The sequence below is a fragment of the Pteropus medius genome, unplaced genomic scaffold (genome assembly GCF_902729225.1).
Source record: "Pteropus medius unplaced genomic scaffold, Ma_sr-lr_union100, whole genome shotgun sequence".
In the NCBI taxonomy this organism is placed as follows: domain Eukaryota; kingdom Metazoa; phylum Chordata; class Mammalia; order Chiroptera; family Pteropodidae; genus Pteropus; species Pteropus medius.
The window spans coordinates 1,801,436-1,819,763 of record NW_024342471.1 but is presented as its reverse complement, the minus strand read 5'-3'; the positions used below and the strand labels follow the sequence as shown (position 1 = coordinate 1,819,763).

Below are 18,328 nucleotides of genomic sequence, written 5' to 3'. Positions count from 1 at the left end.
CACATTATAAGGTAATGTTAGAGGGTCTCCAATAACTTGTGGATTAGACATAATAATATAGCTGACACATAAAATGCCTTCAGTCAGTGGTGGGTCTTTACATTATATTTTAAGAGGTTAAGTGATTTCCCTACAATTGTACAGTCAGCACCTGGTATTGCTAAGAACTGCACTCAAGTCTTCTGACTTTAGAGCCATGCTTTTCTTTCCAAATCATGCTACCCTTCTGTTCCCAAAAGACCCGGCTCAAATAGCACATTTTTCTTGAAACCTTTCCAGATTCCCTTTCCTCTTTTAACCTCCCCCCACCCACAGGAAATTCATCTTATATAATTATGCATAGCTCTTAGAGTTGTTGAAGTATACTCTCTTGAATGTGTATATGTCTTATCTCACCTGTTTGAAATTAGGCCTTTAAGCTTTTTGAGGGTCACTGTCATATCTTCTTCCTTTTTGTGACCCTCACAGCATAGTGCCTTGCCTATGAAAAATGCCGAATGAGTATATATTACATAAAAATTAGTTAAATAAGACATGTGTTTTATTTGCTGTAAAAACAATCAGAAATTCTCTACTATATGACATTTTATAATTTTAACTGCTGGAAACAAATGGAAATATTTTTTTATTGGGGCATAATTTCCATTCTGTAAGGTTTGGAACTTGACCAAAGGACAAATTTTTGTCTGTATTATATTACTGTTATTATAGGTATCTGTGGAATTGATGAATTTGATAAGATGGGGAGTCAACATCAAGCCTTGTTAGAAGCCATGGAACAGCAAAGTATTAGTCTTGCTAAGGCTGGCATGGTTTGTAGCCTCCCTGCAAGAACTTCCATTATTGCTGCTGCAAATCCAGTTGGAGGACACTACAATAAAGCCAAAACAGTTTCCGAGAATTTAAAGTAAGTCTCTTCAAATATTTATACCTTTAGTATATCGAATCCCTATTATCAATAAGAAAAGATAACTGAAGATATAATGGGTAGTTCACAGACGTTACAAGTTTCCAATAAATGTATAAAAATGTATTTGAACACTACAAATTAAAACGAAATACCGTTGATATCTTCCAGATTGACAAACATTTTAAATAATAATCATTGTTGGCAAAGGGATGGGGAAATGGGTTCTCACATACACAATTTAGCATTTTGATGGACAACTTGGCATGTTCATCGCTATAGTAAATGTACATTCTGTTTGTTCCTGCCAATTCTTTTGGGAATTGTATTCACAGAAATAGTCACACAAATGCACAAAGGTATGATTATAGGGTGGGTATTATCGCATTGTTTATCACTGCCAAGGACTAGAAACAACTTAAAATGTTCATCGATAGGAAAGTGGTTAAACTATACAGTAAGACACTGAAAAGAGGCAATTACAAGAATGAAAGATGTTGTAAGTACTGATGCGGGAACATGTCTCTACTGTTAAATGAAAAGAGCACATTACACACATATGTGGAATGATCCCACTTTTTGTCTGAAAACAATGTTTGTATCTGTATGTGCGTATGCTTTCTCTTCTAATTTGTTATGTATAGGTTGGACAAAATGTATGGGAAGGGAAAAATAAATTCAAGCAATGCAAAAGGGAGAAAAAGACAAAAGAATGCCTCATCTGAAAAACTGCAACCTTAAATTCTAGTGGGAAAAAAGCTGATTTCCTAATGTTTAATAATGTGTACTTCTAATACAGAAATGGTACATAGTAAAATATACAATTGTACTTTGAGATTCTGGGTATTTCTGTACCACTACCACCAAAAAAGTCAATCTATTAGTTTTTCTTAGTAAAATGACAAAGTACTATATTGGAAAGATCAGAAGGATTCTATTGAACAGGATCTCATGGACATGGGTTCTGGATTTTAGTGGTACCACAAACCTGCTTTGGGATGTTGGTCAAATTTGTCATTCTGGATTTGTTTTCTTATCTCAAATAGAGGAGTTATCTGATTGGTGGATTCAGAGAAGATGATTAAGAGTATAACATTTTTATTATAATGACAAATTAGATGGCTCTTTAGGAAAAAAAAATGGCCTTTTTGCTTCTAAATGGGTGCTTTGAGAGACTCAAAATATTGGTGAGGCAACAGATATAGAAGAAATTAAAACTACTCAACTAGATAATCACTGATGTATCGTGTAGCATTCTAGCTTAAAAATTCAATGATCCAAAATCATAGGTGGTGATACAGAACACAGAAGAATTCATTGATTTTGGTGGTGAAAAAGGCCATGTTCCCAACCTTCAAAGGTAGTACAAGTAAGGCTGTGCACATGTTGAAGGACATATGGCATGGTGTCTCTGGAGTTGCTGGGTGTGTTGAATTCAAGAGCTATTGCTTATTTCTTTAAATCCTCTTTTAAGTTCTACATGAAACTTGAGTAGTAAACAACCAAGTCAGCGGTTTTCTAGGTTTTTAGTTTGTTTTGATTCCAATCAGTGTTTCTTCTTTCTTTCATGCCTCTTTAGAATGGGGAGTGCCCTGCTATCCAGATTTGATTTGGTCTTTATCCTGTTAGACACCCCAGATGAAGATCATGATCACTTACTCTCTGAACACGTAATTGCACTAAGAGTTGGAAAGCAGAGAACTGTTAGCAGTGCTACAGTAGCTCGTATGAATAGTCAAGATTCAAATACTTCTATACTTGAAGTGGTATCTGATAAACCATTATCAGAAAGACTAAAGGTATAAATGTTTCTTCTTAATCATTCAGTTCACTTCTGTTTCAATGTCAGAGTTCAGTGCCTTGCTTATTGTAGAGCAGTAGTATATAAACTTTCATACCAAATCTTTTATATTGATACTAGGCTTTATGTAAACTCCATTTGAAGTAATCTAACTCAGCTAGGCCAAGAGCTGAGTATCTGACTTATCTGGAGAGTGTATCTGACTTATCTGGAGAGTCTTTTTGAATTTTATATTTATCTAAACAACTTATTTTAGCAGAAAGATTTTACTTGCTATTTATCCTTGTCATCTTGGGCCTTTTTATCATGTGTTAGGTGGTTCCTGGAGAAACAATAGATCCAATTCCCCATCAGCTATTGAGAAAGTACATTGGTTATGCTCGTCAGTATGTCTATCCAAGGCTATCCACAGAAGCTGCTCAGATTCTTCAAAATTTTTACCTTGAGCTCCGGAAACAGAGCCAGCGGTTAAATAGCTCACCAATCACCACTAGACAGCTGGAATCTCTGATTCGTCTAACGGAGGTTTGTTTGTTTTAAGTTCATGCATTTTTGACTTAAGAAAGGGGACAGAGGACTAATAGTATTTCTCTCAGTTTTCTGCATGATTGATTTGTTTTTAAAAGGTTTGTTCATCTTTTTAACATGTTAAAGTATAGCCACTTCTTTCTAGGCACAGGACCAGTTAATTACCATGCAACTTTTTTTTTTTTTTAAATGCCACAGGAAACTCCTGTAGTGTGAAGAGTGGTTAAGTTAACTAAAGATGTTGAGATTGAAAGCTGAGTATATGGGAACATGGAATGTGTCAAATACCTTGAGTATTTGACTTGAAACACGACAGGTCCATAAGGATAGTGCCTATTTTTCTAACATCTAGTCACAGCTATGGAATACTGAGAGAACCCTGGCAGTTAAAATTAGCTGGGTCAGAGTTTGGGTTTTTTGCTTTGAAAATCTGATTAACTCCTCTTTGTTGTTTTAACAGACTGGTTAAGCATGACTTGTTGAAAGTTAAAGGAAAGGAAAAATCAAGTATATTTCATAGTCAACTCTTCGAAATGAATACTCAGAAAGATGTTAGTAGATAAAAAATAGTTTTTAATCCATATTTTAAATGAGTGATTATTTTCATATTCAAGTTTTCAAATCTTTTTAAATTCCGACTTTCATATTACATACAACTGCCTTCCCCAGAAGTCAGTTTTTGTGTGAAATGAATAAATGAAAGAAGCTTAGACATACTGTATCTACTCAAACAAGATTAATATATTTATAATCTTTTGTTGTCTGAAAATGGTTGTATTTCAAAGGCACGAGCAAGGTTAGAATTGAGAGAACAAGCAACCAAAGAAGATGCTGAGGATATAGTTGAAATTATGAAATATAGGTAAGAATAAAAATTTTAATGTTTTACATGAAATACCAGTCTTCTTTCCATCTCTATTATAGATTTAATTAAACAAGGCAAAATTGTTTTTATTTTGCTTATTGGATCACATTTTCCTCTGAACAAACTCTACTTTCTTGGTTTAAAATATTTCTGTGTAAATAATATTTAATTGATATTTTTTTGAATGGACAATACATATACATAGCTCTAAAATCATTTTACAAATACATATTTTAAGAAGGCTTGCTCCCATCCTGTTCACCATCCACCCTTCCTCTCTACCAAAACACTCATTTTTTGTAAATAGGATATGACTTACACTGTTCCATACCTTTTTGTTTAATTTGACATTATATCCAGAGATCTTTCCCTATTATGACATAGTAACTTCCTCCTTTTTTACAGTTACATAGTAATGTATTGTTTAGATACACCATAGTTTAACCAGTCCCCCATTGCTAGATACATGAACATTTTCCATTCTTTTGCCATTACAAACAATGCTACAATTGAGTACTCTCTTTAAGATACTTCATATGTGGGTAAGTGTATACCTGTATGAGAAATTCTCAGAAATGATATTTCTGGGTTCAAGCGTAGATAAATACATTTGGATTTTGACAAATATTTCTAAACTGTGTCCTTCGTATTTTACATCATTTGGTAGAAAAGAAAAAAAATTTATATTTTAACTGATCATATATGTCTACCTTAGACATTTTTTCAACCAGTAAAAGTGAAAGCTAATTATTTTAGGTAGGTTTTTCTTTCAGTTAAAAAATATTTTTAATAGGTTCACACATTCATATGCTTCAAAATTCCAAAGTTCAAAAAGTGTACCCTGTTTATTAGCCACCTAGTTCTTTTTCCTCTTGCCCCAGTGGCTGGCAACAGATATCTTTTGTGTGACTTTCAGATATAAAATACCCATCAGAACTCTGTATCTGTGTATTCTTTTTCCCCTTTTATAAAGACATAGTAGCATGCCATATACATTCTATACCTTGCTTTTGTCATTTAAAATGCAGATCTTGGAGATCATTCCATATCAGTGCCAAAAGAGCTGTTATTTTTTACAACTGCCTAGTATTCCATTGTGTGGATGTATTATAATTTAGAAATTAGTTCTTTTCAATATGCTGTCACAGCAATTAAAATATAAATCTATTAGGAATCTACTTTTCCAAGGCAAAAAAAATATAGTAAAGATGAAATAATTTTGTTATTTTGTTAAGTAATTTCTATTTAAAAGTAAATGGAGTTTTTGTTTTCCTAAGAGCTCCTATTCTGGGCTTAATCAGAGTCAGAAGCAGGTGACTTTACCTAGTTGTTCCTCGGGCTCTGAGTAAAAATGGCACAGCATAGTTGGAAGAGCACAGGCATTAGAGTCTGACCTGGAGCTGCCCTGGCAAGTTATACTCTTGCTTCTCAATCTCCTTTTGTGTGAAACACACACAAAGGATTGTGCTCTGAGATATCATGCAACGAAGCTATATAAAGTGACAAATATGGTTCTGGCACCTTAGTGGACATTCAGTAATTATTGGACACTGTATGACTTTTAGTGCTAGCTTTGATATTAATGAGACTGAGCAGATCCTCCTTTCTCTGGCTCATATAACACACTGAAGCCTTCAAAACTGGCAAATCTCACATTATAGGTTAGAAGTTTCCAAAATTATTACCCTTTTCAAAGAATCTTGAGTCTAGTCTTCAGTGCTCTCCATCTAAATTTTCTAGTAGCTCTAACCCTACAGATCCTTTTTCCCCTTCCTCACAGGGAGAGACTTTAACTGGTTGTCTCTTCATTCCCAGCTGGTACTGACCTGTCATTGGAGGCCACTCTTTTCCCTCTGCTGCCTCTAGAAGCATGCTGTATGGGGAGAAGGGCACCCATGCTACACCCTGAAGGTCTAAGCATTAAGGTGTAATTTGTTTCTTAAGCAGCCTATGGACAAAGGAGAGCCTTTCTCTTTAATTCAAAGTGTCAGAATTTGTCAGCAACAGTGAGGTTACATTTGAGGTTTTTGAAAGATTTAAAGACTCTAGAATTGACAGCTCTTATATTTTTATTACTGATGCCAAAGAACTGCCTTACAATGAGTAAAATCATTAACAATTAATGACTATCAACCCTTTCAGCCAATTCCTAACATACTACCTTCTATGTCTAAATACCCTATTGGTTTAGTATCACAGTGTTGAACCATCAGTTATCTCTTTTATGTGATTCAGTACTAGGGTTTGAGGCGAAAATTTTACCAAGCTAACTTCTTTCCTCCTCCAGTTGACTTCATTATGTTGGAGACCCTCCAGTTGCCATTTATAAGCAACCAGATAGTCTAGGAATTACTAGACTTTCTCATACAACATGCTGCTAGTGGCTCAGTGTGCTAGTATATGAAATAAAAGAATGGCCACAAATTCTAGTTGCCTTCTTGACTTCTGGTAGGAGACCAGACCAATAAGAAATATGAAACTGCCCTAACAGTGATCAGTGATCCTTTTTTCACTCGAAAAATAACACACTCAACCTAACCAAAATTCCAGAAAATTTGGATTCTTTTTTTTTCTTAATAAAAAACAAGGACCACGCAATAGCAAGTTCTTATTTAATGACAAGTTGCTGACTTTTTGTTTACAATCTAGAATGTGTTTCTTTCTGTGCATCCTGTGCTTAAATACTCCACCTTTGGGGGTGGGGCTAAGATTGCCACTTCTGGTTTCCTTTTCCTTTTAATGATCTCTTGTCCTTTGGGTCTTCTGGTGCCTGGTTTGATTGAAAATGTCATGTATTTCTACTTCGTAGAATGTTGGCTGTCAAACAAATGAAAGGTCAAACTACCCCGATCACCCTCTCTCTTATTTACTTCTCTTTGAGGCTTTACCCTTACTCAATTTCCCTAGGCCTCAGACCCCAGACTTTTCCTGAAGCAGCCATCTGGTGCTTCTCCACAATAAATCCACTGATCTGTGGACACCATGGATTATTTCTCATATCTGAGCATTACACTTAAGCAAGGTAAATTGTGCTTTACCTTTCCAATAAAAATGCCATATTGTTCATTTACAATTAGTTCTGCATGTCTGAATAATCATGCCAGTCAGTGTTTGTATGTTCTTTTCCATCTAAGAAGAACTCTTGGACATTCTTGTATGGAACTTTGTACTTGTTTTCTACAGCTTCTCGAAGTAGCCTTGCTGGTAAATGTGATTTAGTTTTCAGACTGTCAGTTTAATTCTGGGCTTCTGAAAAAAAGAGGTCTCATTTTTAAATGAAAACGGCACCCATGTGAGATTACTAGTTTGTTTCCTTGAATTGTCTTGAGATAGAGATTACCAGTTTGTTTCCTTAAATTGAATGTTTTTTACTGGCTTTTATGAAAATTTTCAGATAAAAGATAGTAGTTTCATTCCAAATGATTGGAATTGCGTGGCATAATTGCCGTGGTAGAGATTAAGACCTAGTTAAACACACTGAGACTAGATTGTGAATTATGTTATTCTTAACATGCTTTCTGTCCTTACTCTACACTCTGTGAGCACAGGGGACTTATCTGTCACATTTGCCGGTATAAATTCCTGAGACCCAGAATCATGCCTAGTGCATAGTAGGCCCTCAGTAAATGTACTGCATTGATGATGAAGTTGATCTTAGTAATCATCTTTCATTCATTTACTCTTCCATTTCAGAGTTTCCATTTCTTCAGCTTTTAAACATTTGCTCTTCATTTGGTTTTGAACCTGTAAAATTAAAATTTTAACTGGGAAACAGAAGCCTAAATAAAAATCTAAACTGTGATATAGTTCATCATAATTATCAGAGCACATAGCTATAAAACATATGTTTATTAGCAACAGTTCACATAAACTTTCTCTTAAAATTGAAAATATACTAGGACGCAGAAGAGAACAGAGCTACCTTCAAATATGAGAGATCATTGTGAGTTCCATTTCAGGAAAGTGGCTCAAATATTTTACTTATCTTTCTTTAAATCTGAAACAGTATAGCTCAGATTCAAATCTCAAGTATGCCACTCAACCTTTGGCAAGTCACTTAACCTTACTAGAATATTGTTTCTTCATCTGTAAAATGGGAATAAAAATAGTCATAGGATTGCTTGGGAGGACTAAATAGGATAGCATATTATAATTATATAATTAGCTATTATAATTAATGTAGTAGCCTAAAGCATTTTTGACAACTGTATGAGAAATAAGCATACGATAAATTATATGGTAGAAAGGTTTATCATAAAAGCCTTAAATAAGATTATACTATCTTTCAGGGGAAACACATACTCATCTATCTTATTGTTTTATCATTTATACAGTCTTATTTGAATGACACACATTCCTATTTGTACAGTTCATTCTCTTTTATGGGCTCTCATCTATTTAGGGAACAAAATGAACCTGTGTTTTTAGTAACCCTTTAAACTCGTTCCTATGAGCTCCTTAAGGGTGGTAATTGTACCTGTTTTGTTCACCACTGTAAGCCCACTACTTAAGTGACCAATTTATATTTGATTAATTTCTGATTAAATAACATCTTTGCTTATGAGCCTGGCTGTGAGATTATATCTGTCTCAATATAGGCAGAGAGTTCAGGTAAGGAATCAGCAACAAGGCTGCATTAGAGAAGATAGCTAATTGTATCTAACTAGTGTTTTCAGATTTCTGGCTAAAATTTATTGTCAAGTGTGCATTTCTTTCTTTAATGATACTGTAAAAATAAGAGGAAGCAGCAGAGAACTGGAGGTAATAGGTGTATATTTTAATATCTAACAGTCATTACTGCAAGTCAGCGGAACCCTTCTAGTTCATTCTCAGAATATTGTAAGCACTTTTTATTTGCCAGATGCCACACCGGGAGCTGGGAACACATCTTTACCCAGTAAAGTCTAAATTTAGTATGTTTAGAATTTCTCTTTTTCATGGATCAAAAAAAATGTTCCAGGTATTTATGTTACAGTCTCTCCACTTTCTATTTTTATGCATTTGTTTTCAAATTTAGAAGTTTCTTAAGAGTGATAACTGTATCCAAAATATTTTTATCCCCAGTCCATCCCATAGTGAATTTCAATAAATACTGTCTTTGCTATGTGAGGCCTCATGACTACTTCCACATTTTTCTTATAATCTGGAGGCCTGGAATAAAAATTTCTACAGGCACGCCACATTGGGTAACTTTGTTTTTCTTCCCCTCCTATTAAGTATGCTTGGAACTTACTCTGATGAATTTGGGAACCTAGATTTTGAGCGATCCCAACACGGTTCTGGAATGAGCAACAGGTCAACAGCAAAAAGATTTATTTCTGCTCTCAACAACATTGCTGAAAGAACTTACAATAATTTATTTCAATTTCATCAACTTCGGCAGATTGCCAAAGAGCTAAACATTCAGGTATGATAAACCAAATACATAATAAATATTTTTATAATAATGCCAGCAGGTCTTTAATAATGTATAATAGAACTTTTAAATATCAAAAGATTTAGATTAAGAGAATGAAATAGGCATTTTTGGAGTATTTAAAAATATAAGCTTGTTTTTTAAGCTATGAAATTAGCTGTGCAGAGCTTTTTAAAAAACATTTTTTGTCTTTACAATTGTGTGTTACTGTTTGAGAGATTAATTTTTAACATCATAGTTTTTTACATTAATTAGTGGGCTAACTCTTTTGATGTTTTCTTCCAGGTTGCTGATTTTGAAAATTTTATTGCATCACTAAACGAGCAAGGTTACCTTTTGAAAAAAGGCCCAAAGGTTTACCAGCTTCAAACTGTGTAAAAGGACTACCAAGCTGGGACCTCCTAGGTTTATTAGCAGTTTAAAGCCATCTCAAGAATTAAGACTGTGCAGAAAAAATACTGTTTTCTGAAAAATGACATCCCAAAAATAATGTAATAGGAAAAGAGTATCGAACTAATATAAAAAGTAATAGTCATTTGTTAATTTTTACTTCTAAAGGTTAAAAATAAACTGTTTATATCTGTTTATCTGAATGACATAAATTACTTACAGTTTTGTTTTTGACCTGTCTTCTTATATTTCATAGTTTTGCATACCAAATGTCCATCTGAGGAAGCATTCACAAAGTTACATTTTAATGTTTAAACAGTTCTCACATCAAAAAAAAAAAATGAATTTAGATGTTTCAGAAATAAATTGAAACCAACTTTCAATTCCAGAAACATTTAGTAATATTTTATATTGACATATTTACCTGAACATTGTAGCTACTGAAATTTTTTAAGATGTATTGTTTTTTATTACTAAAGGTAGACATGTACCTATTTTAAATAAATAGCTGTGCAAGGCTTATATTAAGATCTATACTTCCACACTTCTATATTCCCTAATTTACTGCTTAATTTCAACAGTTTTCCTGTTTACCTCCATTTTTTCTAAAGGACATGCTAGCACTGCTAATTCTTAATTTTTCAATTTTAAAAATTATTAACTTCTTACTAAAGGTACTACTGCTGTTCTCTTAAACCCTTTTACATACATATCTACACATTTCCCATTTCTTTCCAATTTAGTTATAAATCACAATTTTTAGTTAAATCTATATTTAGCTTTTACATTATTATGGGTTGAATATTATTTCCTTTCTTGTACAACTTGTTATTTTCTTTAGAATTAAATTTTTTTCCAGCTACTTCATTTTCTATGTATTTACCACTAATTTGACCCCAAGACTCCAACCGTAAATCTAAGTCTCCTCTCAGAACATTCAAACAAATCAAATAGTCCACTTTAACTTCTTGGAAACCTCTCTCAGAATTCTCTGGTCTTTTCCAGTCAAAACTACGCAGCTGTCATCTTGGGACTTTTCATTTTCTCTCCCATTTCCTGGCTCCTATGTCTTCTTTCTTGGTTTACTCTTGGCGGAACCCATCTTCTAAGTAGCTTCCTGAGAAAGAGTTCATAAGGCAACTTCCACTCTCACTCCTGGATTGATAGTTTGGACATAGAATTTTAGTTTGAAAATCACTTTCCTTCAGAATTTTAGATTTTGCTCTATTGTTTTTAGTTTTCAATGTTGCTGTTTAGAAATCCAAAGCCATTTTGATGTTTAGTCTTGGTATGCGATCTTTTTTTACTCTTAAGAAGCTATTTGGATCTCCTTTTTTCCCACGGTATTATGAAATTTTAGCGTTTAATAACTCTATCATGCTGGTTTCTCACACCAAAAATGTTGGCGTTATCTTTACCCTTTCTTTCTCTTATTCCTTTATCAGTCCATCAAAACAAATCCTTTTAGCACTATCTTCAAAATATTTGGAATCTGATCAATTTTTATTACTTCCAGTTCCACTGTTCTGGCCCAAACCACTATCTCTTGTCCAGCTATGTAAAGACAAAGACTTCGCTTTACTCACTGCCCTAGCAGGTAGAATGGGTTTTGACCACATATCCCTTATGAAGTAGAGACACATAAAATTGATGATTTGTGACTAAGAAACCTTACTAACATCTGGGTATAAAATTCTTTCTTTAAAAATTTTGTAGGCATTGCTCCTTGTTTTAGTCAAGAATATTGCTTTGGAGGAATTTGAGGACAGATTTTTTTTCTCCTTCAAAGTGGCTTATCTGTGTGACTGCTCATTTAATACAAATGAGGACACAGAGTGGTAGAGAAAAAAACAAGAGTTTCTGGTAATGAGATAGAGGCATTCACCCCCTTCTCTCTTGGGAAGCTGATCAAAAGCAATAAGGAAACAAACATATATAGTCCATCTCCTGTGAACTAAGAAACAAAACCCTAAACCCCAACACACTAGGAAGAGCTGCCAAAAGCTATCAAGATGAACCAGGCAGTTTCATAAAGGAGAAAGCAGAGATGATGCCTGTGACTAAAGATTTTAGAAGGAATCAACGAAGTGTATTTCTCAAAGCATACTTTGCACATTGTTTGGAGCAAAAATTAAAATCGCATATTTGCAATATTGTGAATATGGCATACAGATTGGCGGCGGCAGCTTTTCTGGACCTTGCTGGAGTACAAGATGTAAAAGAGGTGTTAAATGAGCAGGCACACAAGCCACTCGGAAGGAGAAAAAAAATCTGTCTTCAAATTCCTCCAAAGCAATATTCTTGACTAAAGGAGCAATGCCTACAAAATTTTTAAAGAATTTCATACCCAGATGTTAGTCAAGTTTCTTAGTTGCAAACAGGAAGTCCAACTTTTTCTGTAAAGGGCCAGATATGAAAGATTTTAGGCTTTCTGGGCCATTTGGCCTCTCACAAATACGTAACTCTAACATTGTAGCAACCATAGAATACATAAATAAGTGTGGCTGTGTTCCAGTAAAACCTTATTTCTGGACACTGAATTTTGAATTTCATGAAATTTTCACATGTGAAGAATTCTTAATATTCTTAATTAAAAAGAAAAAAACAATTATAGGTAGTGGGTCATATTTGGCCCATGAGCTGCGGTTTGCAGACTCTTGGTTGTAAACAGTAGAAACTGGCTTGATGTCAAAAGCAGGTAAAAAAATAATTTTTTTTTTTAAAGAATTTTGTTTAGCTCACAATTGTTAGAAGGCTGGTAAACCAAGAGGATAAACTTCAAGGAGCATTTGCTAAAACCATCATACTAGCACACAGAAAGGCAAGACCAATAAAGCCAGACTTTCCAACATGTTGAGAGTTCAAATGGTACTGGTACCATATAAAGCCAACAAATACTTCCTAACATACAAGAACTCAGAAAGTGTGAACCGTTCTTAGAGAATGGTTGAATAAACTCTAGGACCAAAATTTAAACAAAAGTGAGGATAGAACAGAATGTAAATATTAAGTCCTGATTTTTAGAGGAGGGAAAAGGTAGATAGTAGTGTAAATATGATGTCTTTAAAGGCTGAGGTGAGGGTTAAAAGTTATTTACAGCTGATAGAAGTCTATTAATGGAATTAAAAGCATATTTCACAAAAGCCAACAGAGATAATAGCAAAATAAAGTGATAGACATGAGAGAAGAGGAAATTTACTAATTTATTGTTCAAAGGAGAAAACATATCGTTTAAAAGGTCCAAGGTTAAGGCTATTACATAAAATTATAGAAAATAAGATATAAACCTAAATCATCAGAAGAAATGCTTCTGTGTTTTCTATGATTCTGTGTTGTCTGTTTGGCATCCATTTAATCATAGGCCAGACTAATGACCAAAGTTGTTTACGTCTCCCCGGTGGTCCAGCTTTGTGGACGTAAATACTCCAACCACAAACTCCAACATCTATGTTTCATTTCCTGCCCAATAGGGGATGTCCCCACCTAACGACTTTCTACTGCTATAGCAATAAAAGCCTAGGCTTCACTACTTTCCAGCCTCCTGGTGGACCTTGGTATGTCCCCATGTGGCCCTTTGTGGCGTGGTGTGCCCCTTCTCTCAGGAGATGTAAGTAATAAATTTTTTCAAAGGCACTTGTCTTTCTGCCTTTGTCAGCTTACCATACCTGATTAAAACAAATCCCAAGTACAAATTTTAGAACAGAAATACATAAAGCAAAGCAAGAAAAATTACAACATGAAAAGTTTTTAAAATAAGAGCCTAACATATTTGTGACAGAAGTAAACCTACACCAAATAATAAATGCAAATGGGCTGAGCTCACTTACTGAAACAAAGACTTTAAGATGAGATCACAAACTCTTATATGTAAGAAACACCTAAAACAAAGTGAGGGAAAGTTTAAAAAAATTTTTAAGTATATATAAAGGTATACTAGGAAAATGCAAACAAAAAGAAGTAAGGGTGTAATCTTAATATAAAAAGAGATTGAAATCAGGGCAAAGCTGATTAAACATATTTATTTTGCTAAGAGGAGCAATTCATTATAATTATGGCTATGAACCAAATAGCATTAGAAAGCAGAAACTACAGGAGATACTAGGAAACAGAAACACATTGATAGAAAACTGGTTCACTTCTCTAGTTCATGGTAGTCAAGCGAACAAAAACTAAGATTATAGAAGATGTGGATAACATAATTAATGAAGTGGATCTAACTGATAAATACCAGTCTGCATCCTGAAAACAGAATACACCTTTTCAAATACTCATGGAAATTGCAAATGTTAACCATAAAGTAAACCTTAAAAAATTCCAAAAACTAAAAATATTAGACAATATTCTCTCATCATAAAGCAATAAAATAAGACATTTAAAATTCATATGTAAATAGATTTGAGACTAGAAATCAAGACCAAAAATTTCATGATTTGTCTGTGAGCTAACATTAATCTTGGGAAACTCAGAATATCACTGTAGATCAAAGTTGGGATGGGGGCGGGATGGAGCTATTGTGAACAGGTAACAAATGGAGTTTGGGCCCAAGTTTGTCAGTGGCCCAATGGGGACCTGAACCTACTCTACAGTTATCTGAGTTTCTAAATGCATAACTGGAATAGACATACTTATCAACCTGCAGAATCTCTACTTGGCTCCCTAATTCATGGGTCAGGGCTATTATGATAGGAAGATCAAATATTATGATAGCTCAGGCAATGCTGAATTCTTGGAGGAATCACAGAGATTATTGCTAACTCTTCTGGAAGATTAAGGAGTACACTATTTAACCCACTTTATTATATAAGATGTCTTAGAAAAAATAGCAATGTAATATTTTAAATTACTCTGATTGCAGCTGCAGTTCCAAATATAGTCTCTATTAGAGTAGATCAATATAGCCCCTAGAATTTGGTATGTGGCTATAAATTTGGCAATGTTATTTTCTCTATCCCAATAATGAGAAAACACTGGAAGCAGTTTGCTTTCACCTGCCAAGGAGAACAGTATTCCTTCAATGTCTTATCTTGGTTTTATGACAACTCTGATTTGCTGTCTCAACTTAGTATACAAAGACTGTAACCATCTCACCATCCCATAGATGACATTCTGGTCTATACATTGATGACATCATGCTGATAGGATGGTAGGTGAACAGGATACTCTAGATGGAACATACCAGGCACATTCCTACTTGAGGGACTTTGCACATGCTGCTTGTTCTGTCTGGGATGCCCTTCCATCAGAGAGCCACATGGCTTATCTCCTCAAGTACCGCCTCCTTAGTAACGTCTCCCCTTATAAATGCAAATGTCCTTTACAAAGAGTAACTTTTACTTCGTTTTCAGAGCTTCTTTCATGTACTAGAATTTAATATCCATAGATGTATATTATAGGTTCTATTGAATGAATTTTTCTTTCTAAAATCACCCTTATTTTTACCAAAGATAGCCAAATTAAGACTAATTTACTTGCAAAATAAGTCAATAAACTTGGCTTGATTATATAAGTACAATAAGGATAGCAATTGATCATATAGGCTCTTTTAAATCTTGCTTTGCTGGAATTTTTCACAAAGAATCTTGGGATTGAAGTTACAAGGTCTCTCAAAGCCAGAAAAGCCAAGCCAAAGACTTGCCATGACTTTGCCTGCAATTCCTTTAGTTTGGGTTATTTCCTCATGTCTCAAAAGTCCCCCAAATATCCTGAAGTTCTTGTGCTTGCCAGGAAGTAATCTTTATTATTCACCTGGCAAGTTGCTTGGAACCCTGTAAGCAAGGTACCAGGCTGATTTTTCCAAGAGTTCTATTGGCTCCCAAAGTCAACCCTAGTTCCTTAGAGTTGTCTGGTAGTATCCACAACTATATATGTCTTTCTCAAATATGACATTCTAGACAAAGCTTTGGTAATATGACCAGTTTCCAATTGTGTTCTGTGACAAGGATTACAGATTCTTATTGAATTTATGCAAAGAACAATATTACCATGAAAATAAGAATATTCGCTGATCCAGTAGGAGTTTTTGAATTATGGAGGGATAAGGTAGAGAGAAAAAGACATAGGTTTCAATTCTGTTTACAAAGGTATAATTTACCAAATTGCTCTAAGTCATAGATTGTTTAAGAGAAACAAATTTCCCTATATCTGGAAAACAAAAATTTTTTAAATGAGCACTATTTCAAAGAAAAGCCATAAAAATTATAATCATCTTCATCAGTTTATTCAATCCCATATAACCAATCTTTGTTTATATTGAACTTCTGTTGGCAGATTTATGAAACCATCAGTTCTACAAACTTTTACCCAGTTCAATGGCATAATCTAAAAGTTTATCAGAAACTTGTATTTTAGAGTGTCAGAGTCCTCTCCGTAAATGACAAAGACTAAAATGCCCACCTATAGTTAAGGGTCAGGTGAGAGTTCATTATAATGCAGTCAATAAGGAAATTTGCTTATTTCTGTGGCACACAACATTTATATATATATCAAATATCTATATATATGATATATATCACTTGTAATAACATTATACCAGGACATATCAGAATTTTAGAAGTTCCATACAATTTTGGAACTTATATTAATATTTGCCCATACAATATACCATAGAAGTTTATCTCACTTATTTGACAACCCTTCTCATGCAATTCAACACACCAAACAAGCCTAATTTGTTTAATATTTGAGAGAGAGAGAAAGAAAGGCGGGGGAGAGAGGGAGGGGGAGAGAGAGAAATTCTTTGAAATGTTCCAAGGGCTGTCTTTAGGAAATCTCAGTTATTTTTAGGTTAAGAAAAAGACTCTATTTAAAACTTAAATTTTGAGAAGTCTGTCAAAAATATATCAAAAGGTTTTTAAAACACTTGACTAAATAGGATCATAGGTCATTATGAAACAATACTTAATTATTCATGTAATTAAAGTGAAAAAAGATTTTAAGACAAATAAAGAAGGCTGCATCATTGTTAGCAAAACTTAGCTCTTACTATTGAGTAGATTCCGTTTTCTTAAGTAATCGAGGACCTCGTTAAACAACACAAAACACAGAAAATTATTTTGATAAAACACAGAATCTTTGCTTTCTAGGCAAAAAAATCTTTTCACAACATCTTATCAGGAGCAGATCAACAGTCTCAGAAAACACTGTACTTTTATTAGGTGAAAGATTAAGTTTTAGCTTTGCACAAACACACCATTGATATTAAAGCTTAATTTTTAAAATTCTTATACAGTTTTAGCCAGCTTGATTACACAAGGTAAAATTTTCTTTCACTTTTTGTATACCCTTAACTTACCCTTTTAACCAGAAATTCTAGCTTAGACAATATTACTCTCATTTTCCTTAACAAAATGTAACTCCATACCTCGTACCATCTTTTACTGAAAATATGTTATTTCTTTACATTCAAAGTTGTTTCCCCGTTTTTCCTAACAGTCTCAATTACATATATTGGCATTTTTAACCCTCAAAGCTGTAATTTCTAATGAAAATGAAGTAATTAGCATTCTTCAGACTAGCAAATTGTAAATACATTTCATAACCTCTAGAAACATAGGCTCTTTAACTGGAAAATATATTTAATAATTTTTAGAAAGATATACTTCCTCAACAAAGCATAAGACATATTCATTAACAGATACACATTTATCTTACGGTCTCTGTAATACAAAGCCCAAAATAGGTAAACTTGGACTTACTTAGCAATTAATGTTTCAGTATTTTACCTTGTTTGGAAATTATCTGAATACTCAATAATTTCCATCACTGAACTCAACTTAGCAAAACTCTTAAGGTTTCAAATTGCCAAAAGATTTTGGGTTTTGGGAAACCATTTTTAAATACATAAACCATAACACATACATGTTGCTAACAAGCTTTACCTAAAACCCTTTTATTCTACTGCCATCTATTTATTAATCCTTAACAATTGTTTATTCATGAAAACTTCATGTTAGACCAAGTCAGCCATCATTTTGTTATTTTTGCTGACAAATTTCTAAGCCTAAAAAGTATTATCCACTTGATAACTCTATTTCTGTTTTAATTAAACCAACAAATTTAAATTAAGTTTAGTTCCGAATATTTTTCCCAAATCACATGAACGTGAAAAGCATTTGGGTTAGTTTCTATATTTCTGAGATGTTCTGAATACCAAATCTTAATTTATATAAGTGTTTGCTTGTTTTTAAGCAAATTAAATAGAGCTCTTTTATAAATTAGCAATACCATTGGGGGACAGAAAAATATGTATCTACAACACACACACATACACACTTGAACATCTAAACAGATAGTGAAGAAAGGCCTGGTATAGTGAGAAAAACACTGTTACAAATGGGATTCCTCTCTTAAATGTAATTGTCCTTCAAGAAAGAGTTACTTGTAACTCTTTTCAGAGCTTACAAGTAAGCTATTATTATTTGA

The 18,328-nt window shown here is 33.7% G+C and overlaps 1 protein-coding gene across 15 annotated transcripts in view; it reads left to right on the top strand.

Annotated features, from left to right (window-relative positions):
• The window catches only part of MCM8 (minichromosome maintenance 8 homologous recombination repair factor), a 30,678-nt gene extending 20,559 nt beyond the window's left edge, over positions 1–10,119 (top strand). For all 15 annotated transcript variants that reach the window (XM_039863759.1, XM_039863755.1, XM_039863756.1 and 12 more), the window contains 6 exons: positions 712–907; positions 2,487–2,706; positions 3,024–3,233; positions 4,022–4,098; positions 9,319–9,508; positions 9,803–10,119. In XM_039863759.1, coding sequence (XP_039719693.1) covers positions 712–907; positions 2,487–2,706; positions 3,024–3,233; positions 4,022–4,098; positions 9,319–9,508; positions 9,803–9,895 — 986 coding nt within the window. In that variant the 3' untranslated portion in view covers positions 9,896–10,119. The remainder of the gene's footprint in view (positions 1–711; positions 908–2,486; positions 2,707–3,023; positions 3,234–4,021; positions 4,099–9,318; positions 9,509–9,802) is intronic.
• Positions 10,120–18,328: the final 8,209 nt, after the last annotated feature.